We start from the raw sequence: 14,565 nt of genomic DNA, 5'->3' as shown, positions 1-14,565 counted from the left end.
TCCCCTCCCCAAGAATCAAAGGTCATACAAGATAATGCAAGGCAAGGTAAGATGAAAGATAAAACGCCCCTGGCGCCGAAAACGCTCACACCAAAGACCAGCAAGACACATGACAGCATAGAATAATAATAAAAATGCCAGCAGACACCCCAGGACACAGACAGTAGAGAGCGACTCGCAACATAGAATACGAAGTGCACGACCTCCGTAAGGTCTCTTGAGGCAAGCCGAAAAAAGACCCATAATATTTATAAAAAAAAAAGAAGCAGAAGACAGACAGGCAGACCACATAAGTGGCCAGCGAGCCAGGTAGGACCTCACATCTTCGCCATCTTCGTCACCTTTCCGCCACTCACACCCCCCTCATTCTCCTTCCCCCTCTTCCTCTTCCTCCCACCCCCCGTCTCCCCTTTTCCCTCGACCTCCGTAACATACCCCTCAGGCCTGAACTTACAAATCTTCCTATGCCTCGGAAGATCCCACTCCCTCTTCAACGCAATAGGGCACCCAAACTGTTGAAAACAGCAAACCGCATACCTAATATCAAACGCCACGTTTGTAACATGAGAGACAATATTGTCTCTCTTCTCGAAGACTTTGCCACCGCAAGGGCAGCCACGGATGCGACAGGTAAAGTCGTAATCGAGAAACTTGCGGCTCTTGATATGGTCGGACTTTATGTGTTCAAGAGCAGCACGTTGGTCCGTGAAGGCCAGAGAGCAGGCACCCCACTTGCAGGTGATGGCAGCAGTGGCATTGACAGCAGAGGCAGTCTCTTGGACAACAGGGGAGGCACGTGCAGAGACATGCTGGCTGGCTGGCTGGCTGGTTGGTCGCTGTGCCGGAACCGGAATGACCGTCGGTTCCTGCTTGACCTGGTTGCTGGGGCCAACTGGGAGGGGAGCTGGTTGCTCGGCAGCTGCAGCTGCAGCGGCGTTGTTGGCGGGGGCCGACCCAACAGCCAACACCGATCCGCGGACTAGTGAGACTCGCTTCTTCTCCGGCTTTCCGGAGTTGGAAGCAACGGTCACGACATTCTAGAGGAGAAGAAACAATATATTGTCAGCGAACTATATTACAGCTACATTATACAACAAGGCTATACTATGGAATACAAAGGAGAGGGAAAGGGAAGGGAAAGGGGGATGTGATGCATATGGGTTGAGAACATACGATCTGTGAGGCGGTGATCTCACGAAACGAAACCGGTCTTGATTCCGGTGGGACCGAGCCACCGCCGGACGACGACGAGGATGGGGACCGGGGAGTCCCAGCACGCGTGCTGGACTCCGGGGCCGGCGCAACGATCTCGGTGGGCACCCTATGCCGAAGATTCCTCCTGTACGGTGCCAAATGGTGGGCTTCGTACGGACGGGGGTAATGAGGGCCCGTCTCCCTCAATGCCTCAGCGTACTGAGGCAGGAGGCAGGTACCTTCAGGTACCTCCCAAGGGAGGCACCTGAAAGGCACCACAGCGCGTCGGATTTCCTCCTGCGTGAGGATAATCCGGCAGGTAGAGGGTCGGCTGTGGACAAGGTCGAAATGGTCCTTTCGGACCCAAACCGCACCGAAGGGGCAGTTGTAGGGGTCGGGACAGTAGTTGTCCCAATAACCCGTGCAAAACTGCACAGGGTGGTAACCGTCAGGGCCGGTGGCGTGAGGACGCCGAGGGTATGGCTCCAAAGGAGCTCCGTAAACCCACAGGTCGTTGGTGATGTTCATGGTGGTGGGGAAGAAAGGAGAGAAGGAGGGAAAGAAGCAAAGGCAGAAGCAAGGGTCTATTTATCCCGAATCTCTCTGTTAGCTGCTCGTACTAGTCTCGGCAAGCTCTGAGGCACGTACGGCAAGGCGTGATGGTTCGGGCAAAGCAGTGACACGTTCTGGTGGTGGTGACACGCTCGGTTTGCTTGCTGTGCGGAAGGGAGTGCGGTTGTAAGAAGTTAAAAAAAAAATAGCCGTTGCTGAAGTGTAATTTACGTGTATGGGTTTTGCAGTAGAGCTGTGCTGAGCTTCAATGACTTCGCCTATTCGATCTGTGTGGCCTGGAGCTGCTACCAGAAGCCTCCGTCTAGCTTCTTCTCTACTACATTCACTTCTATACATCTACACTGATGACCATATGGATGTACACATCTAGGAAACAACCAACCTCCCATCGATTCTCCAGAAAAAACTGCCAGTCAATCGAAAACGAAACGGCAAAGTTTTCGTCTTGGATGTCTGTACTCCTTCCAGGACGTTGCACTGCACCGCCACATTTGTTGTATTTTGTGCGTTGCGTGTGGCATTTTGGAGGCAAACAGTATATCAAGGCTCATCGTTTCATATAAATTCACGATAATTGATCGATTCTACAACATATTACCCTCAGGCTATTATCGTCCGAATGAATATCTATTCTCTAGATTTTTTTCCATTTTTTGGTACAAATTTCGGCACGGAGGGTTCATCAAGATATCAGCATACATCCGGTATAACATGCATATCTTCGATGTCAAAACTTCACGATATTAGCATTTAATTGCTGCATATTGACATAGTAAACAAGAATTCATTTATGCTAGACCGAGTACTCAAGAACTTTATCTTCTAGTCGCGGAGAAGAAAAGGCTCCCGCTAATTCACATCTTCAATTCCAACTTGCTCTTCCTCAGATCCGATTCGATATAGGTATAAATACCCTCCCCCGGAACTCCAACATGGCAAACCGCTCCTTCCCAAGAATCCTACCCATCGCCTCAAAACCCCTTCCAAAAACCCCGTCGAATCCCCAAAGCCTACGAAGGAATCCGTCACCCCCTCGTAATCCCTCCTATCGTCGTAACAACCTACTTACTCGCAACCTAGTGATCCCTCCACGCCGTTTTTTCCGGTATACCACCAACCCCCGCCTCCCGCACAACTTCCATACTACTACCGCCACTTCCAGCGGCCGGCGAGGGAGGTATCTTCATCCACCGGTTGTAACGATCGGGCATAAGAAGTCATCTGTTATGTTTGATAAATTTCTGTTGTGGGAATTCACGGGAGGGGCTATTATCGCTGCAGCAGAAACGGAGACTGGGGATGTTGGGCAATATTAATATTCACGAGAGAAGGAAAGAGAATGAGGCGGAGATTGAGAGAATGAATAATAATGCTTGTTATTTTTTGACGGCGATATTGACGTATGGTGCGGGATTGATTATTTGGGGAGGATTCTTAGGAGGGTTGTGTGATCGTGTTGGGAGTGAGTGTGAGAATTGTACGCTGTCGTGATCGGATAGGATCCCGAAATGAAAGTGTTATAGAAGTAATCAATCGGTCAATCTGCACATTGAAGCTATAGTACTAGACTACATCCACTATCACCAACACCGCCACTTTCAATCTAACCTACACTCCGACTAAGCTTTCAGCTATTTGGACTAATAAGAAAGAACACCCTAGATCTAGAATCTAGTCTCGTGTCTCTCTTTATATGTCCCATGTTTACAATTCATCCTTATATAAGAGGGCCCGGGACAGTTAATTCCCAAAAGGACACCTCCCCATCTTCCAAATCTGCTTACACAGCACCCCCGACAGTGTCCCCGATATCACAAACACGACCCCCACACCTCCCGCCATCACAGCTCCATAAAACACTCTTTTAGAATTTGTATACTCCAACATCCTCCTATGCGCCTTCCTCACCATTCCCTTCCTCTTCATTCCCACTTCCCTCCGTTGTTCAGCCGTTAACTCCCTTATTTGCCCTTCATCCTATTCTTCCCTTTTGAGTTTTCCGTAATGCTGGCTGGCTCTGCAGGCGTATTATCCCCCCTAACCTCTTCCTTCTATAATCCAAATCCTGTAACAAAATCCTCCCACCCCTCGCAATTCCCGCATCCATAATCCTCAATTCCCATCATATCAACCCCGGGAAACCCGGGTTGCTGTCTAACCCCCCGACTCCCCCGCTCCAACCGCGCGTACCCACCGTTCGAATCTCTATGTTTTGCCAAAACCTCTCCTAGCTCTAACACCTGTCTTGCGCTTGTTTTCTGTAAATACAAAACAACTCTTGACATCCCCGTGTAGAATAGTAGGAAGGGGAAGATTAGGAGTGTTGGGGAGCATGTTGTGAGGGATCGGGAAGTTCGACAGGTTATGCTGTCGGATTGTGGGGGTGAAGGTCAGTTATTCGAGGATCGGTGTGAGTCATCCGAAGAACATTTGCAGCCGTGTCAAATGATGAGGGGCGGATATGTGCCGGCGTAAACGACGACGAAGGCTTGGTAGGTATATATGATGCCGCAGCCGATGGAGGAATAAAAATAGTAAAGGCGGTGTAGGAGGATAGCAAGATGGAGAGGTTGGAACTTCACGGTGGATATAGAAGCACATGTACTTAAGAAGCTTTATGCGTGGAGACTTCGTGAAGCTGAGGATATCGGAACGACATAGACTTGTCGGGGCACGGAGGGGTTATCTATCTGATCAAATACATCGATAAACCATCCATCCGGTTATCATAAACTTCACCTACGAACACCATGATACCAGGAACACTGAATAAAGGGTCATAACCAGGTCGTCACATTTTCGTATACTAAGGACGAAGTATAAAAAAAAGAGAAACAGAAGATAAATATGTACAATCGAATCAAAAAAGGAACAAAGCCGCTCGCTGCATTGTTTAACGAAGACAGAAAAAAAAGGGGTCATTCGGATCATATCAAATGAACTCTTTTAAGCAAAATGAGAGAAAACCTCGTCATAGACAGTCAGGAACCTCCGTTTGCATTGAAAGAAAAAGAATGGTTAGTTTCACAAGAATGTAGTCTGTGTTTTCCCCACCCAGGTAAGGAATACATGATTCAATGAAAAGTAATAGTGAGTAAACAGAAAAAAGGTGAAAAAAAAGAACGCCCCATCCAGAGGTATGGAAACCAATCTGTCAACAGGAGTCCGAATATTGTACAAAAAGTTAACGCTGCTCTCACACAAAATAAAAAGTGAAGACAGTTAGTAACTGCCAGCCTTATTATGATGGCGGTAATGGCGGACGTGCCGGCGTGTTGTACAAGCCTTCTTCCTCGAAGCGGCGGCGGGTCGTGGCCTTGGAGCGACAGTTTTTGGCCCGGGAGCTCCTCCGTGGATGACGACGGTCTTGGTGATGGTGTGGATACGAATGCTCTCGATAACTTTCGTGTGAACGTTGTGGTTCTCTGGGATGTACTCTCCAGGGCTGTTGACTGGCTTTGGTGTATTGACAGGCTTCGGTGTGTCGACTGGCTTAACAACAGGCTTCAGAGTGGTGGAAGGACGAGCCGAGGTGGCAGGAGCAGCTGCCTTGGTAGTGGCTGGAACAGACTCAGGATTAACGACTGGCTTGGATTCGACAGGGGCAGGAGAGTTGCTTCCAGGAACCGCGTAGGGTTCAGCTTGATATCCAGAGAACGGGTTGTTGCCAAAAAGCTTGTTGTCAGCCAGAGGAGAGCCATAATTGTCGGAAGAACCTTCAGCAAGAGGGCAAGTGAGCTTGCAAGCCTTCATCTCTTCCTCAGAGGTCTCACCACCAGGGAGACCAGGGCAAGAGGCGAGTCCAGCGTGACCGGGATCGCAGTTGTCAATGAGGTAAGCAAGCGTGGCTGAATCCCAACCGTTGATGAAATCAGCGTGGACTGAGTAACCAGTAGTGTCACCATTGGAGAGAACCCAGGGCTGCTTTCCAGCTCCTTTCTGCCACATATCCTTGAACTTAAGGGTATTCCAGTAGACCTCCATGAACACGTGAGGGACGTGGATCCAACCGGGGGGGCAGTCTTCACCACCCTGGCCATTGCTGCTTGGGTAAGCCGAATTGTTTTTCCAATCCTCAACGTCGACTTCCGGGTTAACGCAAGATGGGAAGTGAACGTCAGCACGGAGAGGAGAAGCGTATCCGTCACACTCTTGATCCGGGAAACCCCAACCTTGGCCGCCGTTGCTCGGGTCCTGAACACCAACACCCTTGGTTCCATCGGAGTCTGGTGGGTAAAGTGGAGTAGTCGGTTTATCACGGGGACAAGTCCACTGAGCAGGAGTGATGGGCCCCTTGGAAGAGTCGAGGTTGTTGCGAACTGGGTTAGGGGGATGACGAAGAGATGGATCACCAGCTCTCATTCGGAAACCTTTAGGGAAGGGCTTAATGTCGTCATTGGTGGCTTCGAAGAAGTAATACACCTTGGCATAGAAGAGCTCAACGGGGTACAAGGTTCCATCTTCTGGGCTTCTGAAGTATAATGACGGAACCCAGTAGTTCGAATGATCATTCTTGACATTTGCATTCGTACAAGTTGACTGAGTCGATGCATAGTCGCCGGGCATCAGATCGGTAAACCCGTTACCACCAAAAATGGAGTGCATATGGCCAGCAACTCCACCGGGGTTGACAATGGGGTCGAGACGACATCGGGTCAACTCTTTTCCACCGCCGAAGCTCAAGGTACCAAAAGTACGACTAGGCTTCTTCGAGGCAGCATTAGCAGTACCGGAGAATGATGCCGCCGAGACAAGGAGGGATACGAAGGTAGAAGTCTTCATATTGACGAAGAAGGCAATCTATTGAAGTCGATGAGGGACCGTGATGATGGTTGATGAGGATGTCAAGTCAGGTCGATGATTGATGGGAGGTTAATGATGGTTGATACAAAGAATGAAAGAACGGGAGCTTGCTCGTCTCAAGTGAAGGGAGGTTGGTTTAATATCTTGAACTTGTGTTGGCCGATGTTGGATATTGCAAGGCCAAGAATAAGACGCCGAAACAAAATGGAGATATCTTCCTTCTCCAGAAGCGAAATAAGTCCCGGGAAAAAACGATGAGGTCGGGGGAAATTCGAGATTTTTTAAAAAAGGGCCTTCGAGGCGATCAAGCCGGTCCTGTTGGTCCTCTTTTTTTTTCTGGTGGCTGTCCTGTCAAAGGAATGTGGTATCTTTTTTGTAGGCGAATTTCTGTGGCGAACTTAGCAGTATACACTGGGCTACTACGGAACTGCACTGCAGATATACGAGAGATTCGGATTAAGACTGAAGAGAATAAACGACACGAAAGGAATGTGAGCAAGCACCAGGGCGAGCTATTTGCAAAGCAGACACAATAAAGACCTGACTGATGGGTGAGGAGGAAAGACCGGGAAAAAAGACACCGTCTATGGCGGAGGGGAGGACTCAAACTTCTTATATATCCGCATCAGGCTTAAGGGGCAGCGAGACATCCAGCGGCATTTGGGCAAGGAATTCGAACTCGGGGCTAAAAACATCTTAAAAGTACCCATGCACTTATCCAACCGACCAACCAACATCCAACCATCCTTTCCAACAGGAACCCGCTACGGCGGCGGCCCAGATGCCAGTGGAACGAACAAACCCTCGTGGTTTAACGTTTGTGGAGGCATAAGCCTCCGGGATGGGAATGGCAGACAAAGGACACAGATGTTCATTTTTAGTCAAAGGAATCGTCAAGGATTCCAGTATGACAAACCAGGTCAATGGCCAAGATGAACACAGGACTCTTCCAACAGGCTAGGCCATTAGGATGTGTAACAGCTGGGTGGGTACTATTACACTAACTATACTATTCTCTCAATTCTGTAGCCTTTCATCTCATCTTTTAGCTTGAACCTCACTAACTTCAATAAGCACCCAGATGGTTCCATCAATTGCTTCCCTACAGAAATCGCGCGCCAAAATAACAATGGGTTGTGCACAGAGTATAGATCTACCACCTCAGAGATCAAATTTTTACTTTGTGCGACAGTGGACTTCATGCAATCCCCGAATGCGTATAGCATAAAGATCATCGTCCGGCCGGTTATTCTGCGCGCGGCCTTCAAAACGCAGGGTTAAGGAGCCTGACCAGCCCAGCTAGCCAGCAAGCGGATTACTTACCATTAAACCTCACCTCACCTTCAGCTGGGGCTGTTTTTTCCAAGGAAGGAAGAAAGACTTTGTCAAACAAGGCCCAGGAAACGACCAAGACCAGGTTCCCTTTCTAATTTCCCAGTTTTTCTAGCTGTCAATTGGGCAACAACGGAGGGTCGCTATTTTGGCATCTTTTTTGTTATCCCCTGCTTGTTAAAAGGGAAGTTTGGTCCGGGGGTTTTGCTTGGCGATTTCCAGGCTCCGGGATTGTTCAACAATACACGAGGAATATGGAGCTTCATGAAACGTGAGGGATAGGGAATGGCTTCCCTTGCCTTGCAGGGGCGGTTCAAAGGCCCTCAAGCGACAAAGAGCCACTTCGCCAGGCTTGAATTTAATTCAAAGATATCAAACAAAAAACCCGACAGATTCGAAAACATCGATAATATCACTTACCGACATCTATCTACAAAAATATCTCCGCTCACCTAAGCAACTGTTTTGGTGAGCCTCACTAAAGCAGTAGTTCAGGAGAGAGAGGAACGTCGAAGAAAAAAATCCACTGAATCTCGCATGTCTTGAAACAACAAGCCCCACCAGCCCTCCCGCTTCCCAACGGGTAACGAAAAAGGCAATAAACATGTTTTTTCAATATCGCCACAGTACTGTATCATCAGATATTACATTACAAATTGTCACGAGTTCGGCTATGCCGTCAGCTTAGTACGGCATCTAGATTCCGTGATGCTTCGGGATAACAATGAAGACCCGCATTCCTCGCATTCCTGCAGGAGGCGAGCAAGGAAATCGAGAGAACTGCAATACCGTTTCAGCAGCCTCCTCTTCTCGTGATCGCGAGTCCAACATGTGCTCTCGTGTTGCCGTCGGTACCGACCTCCTTGCTTTAACTCCCTTCCCGCCGACAATCCGACCTAAATACGATGTTCCGAAAGCCGCCAACCAGCTACCAACTTCAGAGAAAGCGATATGTAAAGTAAGTACCAGCGACTTTTTGTCTCGTCTCGCGGCCTTGTTTCTTGGATTGTGGTCTGGGCGAGTCCCTCAATCCCAAAAATCCTTCTAGTTTATCCAACGAAATTCCAGAAAACTCGCCGCCGTCAATTGACAAAAACTTTTCAACCTCCTCTTCATCGGCCTATCAGTATTGCAGTTCAAAGATGCATACGCCTTTTCACCACGAAATTCCCACCAGATCCAAAGCCAAGAATATACACTTCAAAAAGGTGAAAATCCAGCCGATAGGCCAAGGATATCTCCAGCGGCGAGGCATCCAGGAAGTTCCCGATATGCTTCCCCAACAGACAACACAATTTGTTGATCATAACCACCAGCAAGCGACTTTTCGATGTTGAAAGTACATTTAGTGACATCTCCGTCACAAATATCGACTTCGATCTAAAATGCGAGACATTGAAGAAGCATTCTCGCACCCATATCCACGACACAGATTCCAAATTTAGGAACTTCGGAGCCGCGAAACCTTAATCCATGCTCTCCTCAGCATTGCACTCCGATCGATGACAAACCACAATGTTAGGTACCTCCATGCACAGATATGCTAGTGATAGGGGAAGCGAGGAGCTATGTACTGTACCTCTTCCTTGGATTCCCAGGTACCAGATACTGTACCTCCAGTAAGTGATATCAGCGTTAATGAGAAAAGCTCTTCCCTGTCACCGGTTGACTTCCCGACCATAAGAAACCTAGCTCCTTGTCTTACAGGAACCATCTACAAGCTGATTTACATGTATATTTTAACAGTTTCTAGGGTAAAGAAGCAGGGGAAACGGAAAAGAGAAAAGGGACAAATAGGATTCCTTAGTGAATGGAAGACTAATGTTACACTAGACACGAATCGAATCCCGATCCAACCAGAGATTTCGGGAACCCCCGCTTTATTTCGACACTTTTGCATTGCTTGCTTCATAATACACATTTTATACAGTGCCACGACAACAAAATGGCTAATCTGCAGACATCCGATCGATTCTAGCATAACAATATTGTAGGTGTAGTTACTACCAACTAAGGCTGACGTATACCCAAGTTGTTAACGTTCGGAGATACCAACATCTCACGGGCGTATGAATAAGCACCGCCTACTTCTTGCCTGCTCTTGGTGGGATTTCAAGGAATTTGAAGAGTCTAGGCTTGATGATCAAGTAAAAATATCTACTACGCAAAATTTAAGAAAAAAAAACACATGCAAACCTGTGGCGCTCGTACTTGATTGTTCCTTTAAGCACTTCAAGACCCTCGCACAAGCGATAACCCATATCTTGATATACGATTGGACCACTACCAAATGTTTCAAAACCCCGCCAAATTTCCCAGCTCCTCGCCATAGCTTCTAAAAACCTAGTACCAAAATCACAATCGATTATCTAATGCTCAAAAAAAACTGCCCTGACTTCACGGTTACATATTCAGCCCTCTTTGCGCGATTTTACAATCTTAGCAAGGTTGTATAGCTTGGATAGCTAGTAGCCCATCGCCACGTCGACCTTCCAAGAGCTCGTCGTTCTGCAAGGAGGTGGGCTAGAACCCTTGCTTTGCCCATTGGGAAGGGTGGCACAACACATGTGCCGTCGGCCGTTCCTGAAGTTGCCGTCTCGTCTATGCAGGAACACGAATTGTGTCCCCTATCGATTGTTTTAGTTATCTGTCCCGTTGGGATATTTTGGTTTCCTCAAACCAATTTCTAAAGTTCTTTATGATTCCAGAGCGGTATTTAGGATCTTGGGTGGTCGAGTACGTGGCAGCTGTCGTACCAATTGTTATAATCGATCTTGGATTTGATTTTCTAAAATGAATTACCAGCTATGAAGCCACCTTGACGAAGAGCTCGGGCGACGAGCACGGATACAACTACCCAGCAGGAAACGTGACATCGGTAGGGCCGCCGATTTGTTGGTGCATGTTGGGGCCAACATTTGGAAGCTGACGTTCCGCCCATGCATACAAAAACTCTTTTTCTTTTTTTTTTTTTCACAAGAACAAGAAAGAAAAAGACAATTAAAGTACAGGAAAAGAAAATACTGCTGTCGTCGTATATGAATCTCGAATCGTGTCATAGTCCATCGATATCAACGAATATCGGCTCCCCTTTCCCACCGATCGTGGGACTATAATATCCACAGTTTCAAGTTTAGTTGTAGTAATCAAAAAGCCCACTACGTTCCCTGAACAATTGCAGGTTTTCCCATGGTCCACCCGCTTCCCTGACAATGCAAAAGAAAAAGGGAGGAGCCAGAAAGTCATCGAGAAGGGCAATTTTTTTCGGTTTGACTGATTCATGTGTAACCCGAAGCCAGCACATCCTTGTTGGCGTTGATGCCTTTTTGAGAAAATACGGTCGTCGATCGTTGACTTTTGGGAAATATCACTTTTGAATAAAGTGTTGGCTTGTAGCTTTTGAAGGACTTCCAACATGTTGGATGTTCATGGACATGGTCTGAGCTTGTTAACGGACCAGGTTTTCCTGGTCTCGTTGGGTTTTCCTGTGGGCTGACCAAAATATGAGGCTTGTATCTGACTGGAGAATATCTCGAATCATAACTTCCTCTCTACAGCTCTGCTCTTCCATTCTCGATTGATATCTGGCTCTAACACTCTAAATTATAAAATGAAGGGATAGGAGGCAATCACAACCGTGAACGCTTATGCACCTCCCATAATCAGCACCATATAATAAGAGGTTTTGGATATATATTTGTCTGTATTATGCCTCCGTCGGTTCTGAACGACGCAAAGCAATATATCTGGAACTCAACTAACAACAAATTGTACAATTTAAATCGTCAAAATACCTACTCGTACTCCACAATTATCTCTTTTCACTGATTAAGCGACCACTTCAACCGCCAATACCCCGCCTTCTTGTGTCATTGACGGCTTCTCCGTGTAAATCTCCTCCAATTTCGGTACTAAGCTCACAGGTGGCGCGCCGTTCCACTTATCCCCGGCATCCCATCCAAACATCGCCATGTTAGCCCACATTGTCGCCGTAGTTTTCCCGCATCGATGCCGAGATCCGGAGTGGGTCACTTCGCTTTGAAATCTTCCCATGGAGTTGATGCCAATGGGAGCTTTGGTTTCCAGTTCTTTGATTCCTCCTCTTGTGGTGGAAAACTAACAGTAGCAGCGAGGGGTTCCGATGCCTTCCTAATGTCGAGACGAGGGATTTTGTCTTCACTCTTTAGTGATTTAGGGGCATAGAGGATAATATCTGTGGTTAAGTCTTTAGTACCATCGGGTTTACTATTTAAGAGGTTTGCCTGATTGTTTCGGCCACCCGTTGGGTCTTCATCGGTGGAGTCTATAATATTGGCGAGGGGCAGTTAGTTACCGGGTTAGTGCTTATCGAAATTAAGGTATCTACAACTTGCTTACATTTCACCCAAAGCGCTGAGGGGAGTTGACTAGTCGCCGTCTCCACTTTATCCCACTTCGGAAGCTTCGCATCCTGAGTATCAATACCCTGAGCCTGTGGCTTCAATAATTCGACTCTTATTTCGATGTCGGACGTTTCTAGGGGTACTACCAGTCCCATTGGTTTGGCAAAAATATCGTTTTTTGCCGTTGTTCTGAATTCATGCTCTTGATCATCGGCGCCGGACATGGCGGTGACGACTTTACCCTTTCGGAACGGGAATTTGCAGGAAACGTTGAAAGCAAAGATTGCACCGCGGACTGTCCATGGCCCTGGCATCCCGCTTGTGTCATTCGGAGAATCGTTATCTGGGATTAACCCACTCTTGCAAGAGAAGACGTGAGATGCAGGTTCATCAGCTACCGAAATCTCAGCTTCGTCCCCATTCTCAAGGAAAGCCTGTGGAGTCTTTGTATCCCGTTGGATTGCCATCCTAAAGAACTCCAGCAATTTCAATTTAGCAAGGGAACGAGCATTCCGGTTTCCAAAATCAATATCAAAACCAAAGACCCAGAAGTCAACGTGAACAGTACCCGCAACAGGCGGACCCGATATCGACTTCAATAGTAATCGTAACAAACTAAAGATCAAGTTCGAAACGAACGCCCACTGAAATACCTCCTTCAGCCATGAAATGGAAAGGCTTATAATTGATCAAGAAGTCAGCCCATGCATCGAACCATGCCTGTAGCGGGCCTAGATCTAATGAAACATGGAGACGGCCTCCACCCATCACATGTTTCCTGACTTAAGGGTGACCATGGACCCTCAGGCGGGTGATAAAGGTACACCAACACTTATCCGTCATGAGATTGTGGATAGAGGTATAATGCTTGGGTTTTTCAATCATGAACCTGATGGGACTGGATTAAAGTCCATCACCTTTACACAACCGGCACATCAGCTGTCTTTCACCGCTGCCAGAAATCTTTTGATATCAGATATCCAAGTCTACTACAAAAGAATTTATACGGTGGTAGATCCCTACGATAATGAAAGAAATGAGCCAATCGCCAAAATCAGACAATCGAGAACAGATGCTCCGGGAGGTGATAGAGCGCAGTTATTCATTTGGGGAAGTCCTGATACGGATGATCATATGATGTTAGAACTCTAAATCCCAAGCCGTTCGTATAGGATCTTTACGATACGCTTACCACAAGCATGAATCGGCTTCATGAAGACTGGTTTACTGAAATCTGTCCGTCCGCTGCAATGATGGCATACCAACTTAATGACCCCTATTGGCAGCTTAAGATTGAGGATCCAGAGCACGCAGCAGTAGCACCTTTCACGCTATCACATACTTTCCCACCAAAATTCCCGGTCATCACCTTAGAACGTCCCAGCCCACCTACTGCATTAGAGAGTGCACCACACCTCACATTCGAAGACAGATCTTCCGTACCCCCATTAAAACTAACCGGCACCCTCCCACGCTTCAAAAGGCTAATCCCCGCCGAAATCTACAACACAACCGAAGACCTCCCAGTCCTCCTATCCACGCCCTCCAGTCCCGCCGAACTAATCCTAACCCCAACTTCCCCTCATTCTCAGAAATCGAATTCCACAGCACCAAATCCCCCACTGACGGCTTCGTCTTCACCGCCGCCGGCCCCCCGGAATTCAAGTATAGAGTGGCTCCAGCCTCATCCACCAAGTCCACCGTTATCCCAATGCTCCCCGACGAACAAGATCTAATCTTCTCAATCGTCTACCAATCCTCCGCCTTCGACTACGAACTTTCTTCCGTCACAATCACAATTCCCATGTCCCACCCCACAAAACCAAGTCTTACAAAAGCATATCGTGGATCCGGTGCAACAATGCTATCTAATCTAAGGTTTTACGTTAGAGCGTTGTATTCGACAGAGAATAATGCGTTGCAGCTAGTGATATTGCCGAGGAGTACGAGGAAAGCAGTGAGGGTTAGTGATGTTAGGGATATGAGTTTTATGTTGAGTAGAGTGCTGATGCAGGGGTATAAGAAGGTTACGAGTATTGAGGCGGTTGTGCAGGAGGTTTATACGTCTGGAGAGGCGGAGCCGAAGACTTTGTGGATTACGTTGAACCCAGTATCTTGATTCTACTTTCATACAAGACTTTTATAGATTTCAAATTGACAAGGTCGGGAATATTAAGAATTCTATGAGAAAATCAAGGGTTTTTCGATTTTCTTATCAATTTTTACGTAATACTCGAGTCCTCCACCCGCTTGTGAAACCTCGAATGACAACTGCAACAAT

The 14,565-nt window shown here is 47.4% G+C and overlaps 6 protein-coding genes across 6 annotated transcripts; 3 read left to right on the top strand and 3 right to left on the bottom strand.

Moving 5' to 3' along the window:
* Positions 1-317: 317 nt before the first annotated feature.
* DFL_009317 (uncharacterized protein) lies at positions 318-1,722 on the bottom strand (the record flags this gene model as incomplete). The annotated part of the gene is made up of 2 exons (XM_067639183.1): positions 318-1,037; positions 1,174-1,722. The coding sequence occupies 2 exons, from the start codon at positions 1,720-1,722 to the stop codon at positions 318-320; spliced, it is 1,269 nt and encodes a 422-aa protein (XP_067486997.1).
* Positions 1,723-4,989: 3,267 nt separating this feature from the next.
* On the bottom strand, positions 4,990-6,549 carry DFL_009316 (uncharacterized protein; the record flags this gene model as incomplete). The annotated part of the gene is made up of 1 exon (XM_067639182.1): positions 4,990-6,549. One exon carries the CDS (start codon positions 6,547-6,549, stop codon positions 4,990-4,992), a length of 1,560 nt encoding a protein of 519 aa, XP_067486996.1.
* A 2,077-nt stretch (positions 6,550-8,626) lies between these two features.
* Positions 8,627-9,372, top strand: DFL_009315 (uncharacterized protein; the record flags this gene model as incomplete). The annotated part of the gene is made up of 2 exons (XM_067639181.1): positions 8,627-8,860; positions 9,130-9,372. The coding sequence occupies 2 exons, from the start codon at positions 8,627-8,629 to the stop codon at positions 9,370-9,372; spliced, it is 477 nt and encodes a 158-aa protein (XP_067486995.1).
* A 2,558-nt stretch (positions 9,373-11,930) lies between these two features.
* Positions 11,931-12,751, bottom strand: DFL_009314 (uncharacterized protein; the record flags this gene model as incomplete). The annotated part of the gene is made up of 2 exons (XM_067639180.1): positions 11,931-12,205; positions 12,280-12,751. 2 exons carry the CDS (start codon positions 12,749-12,751, stop codon positions 11,931-11,933), a joined length of 747 nt encoding a protein of 248 aa, XP_067486994.1.
* A 328-nt stretch (positions 12,752-13,079) lies between these two features.
* DFL_009313 (uncharacterized protein) lies at positions 13,080-13,436 on the top strand (the record flags this gene model as incomplete). The annotated part of the gene is made up of 1 exon (XM_067639179.1): positions 13,080-13,436. The coding sequence occupies one exon, from the start codon at positions 13,080-13,082 to the stop codon at positions 13,434-13,436; it is 357 nt and encodes a 118-aa protein (XP_067486993.1).
* A 98-nt stretch (positions 13,437-13,534) lies between these two features.
* Positions 13,535-14,403, top strand: DFL_009312 (uncharacterized protein; the record flags this gene model as incomplete). Its single annotated transcript, XM_067639178.1, has 2 exons — positions 13,535-13,832; positions 13,877-14,403. 2 exons carry the CDS (start codon positions 13,535-13,537, stop codon positions 14,401-14,403), a joined length of 825 nt encoding a protein of 274 aa, XP_067486992.1.
* Between the last annotated feature and the right edge of the window lie 162 nt (positions 14,404-14,565).

The sequence above is a fragment of the Arthrobotrys flagrans genome, assembly GCF_004000055.1.
Source record: "Arthrobotrys flagrans strain CBS H-5679 chromosome Unknown unitig_1, whole genome shotgun sequence".
NCBI classification, from domain to species: domain Eukaryota; kingdom Fungi; phylum Ascomycota; class Orbiliomycetes; order Orbiliales; family Orbiliaceae; genus Arthrobotrys; species Arthrobotrys flagrans.
Note: the sequence above shows the minus strand (reverse complement) of the source record. Positions and strands in the feature narration are given on the sequence as shown.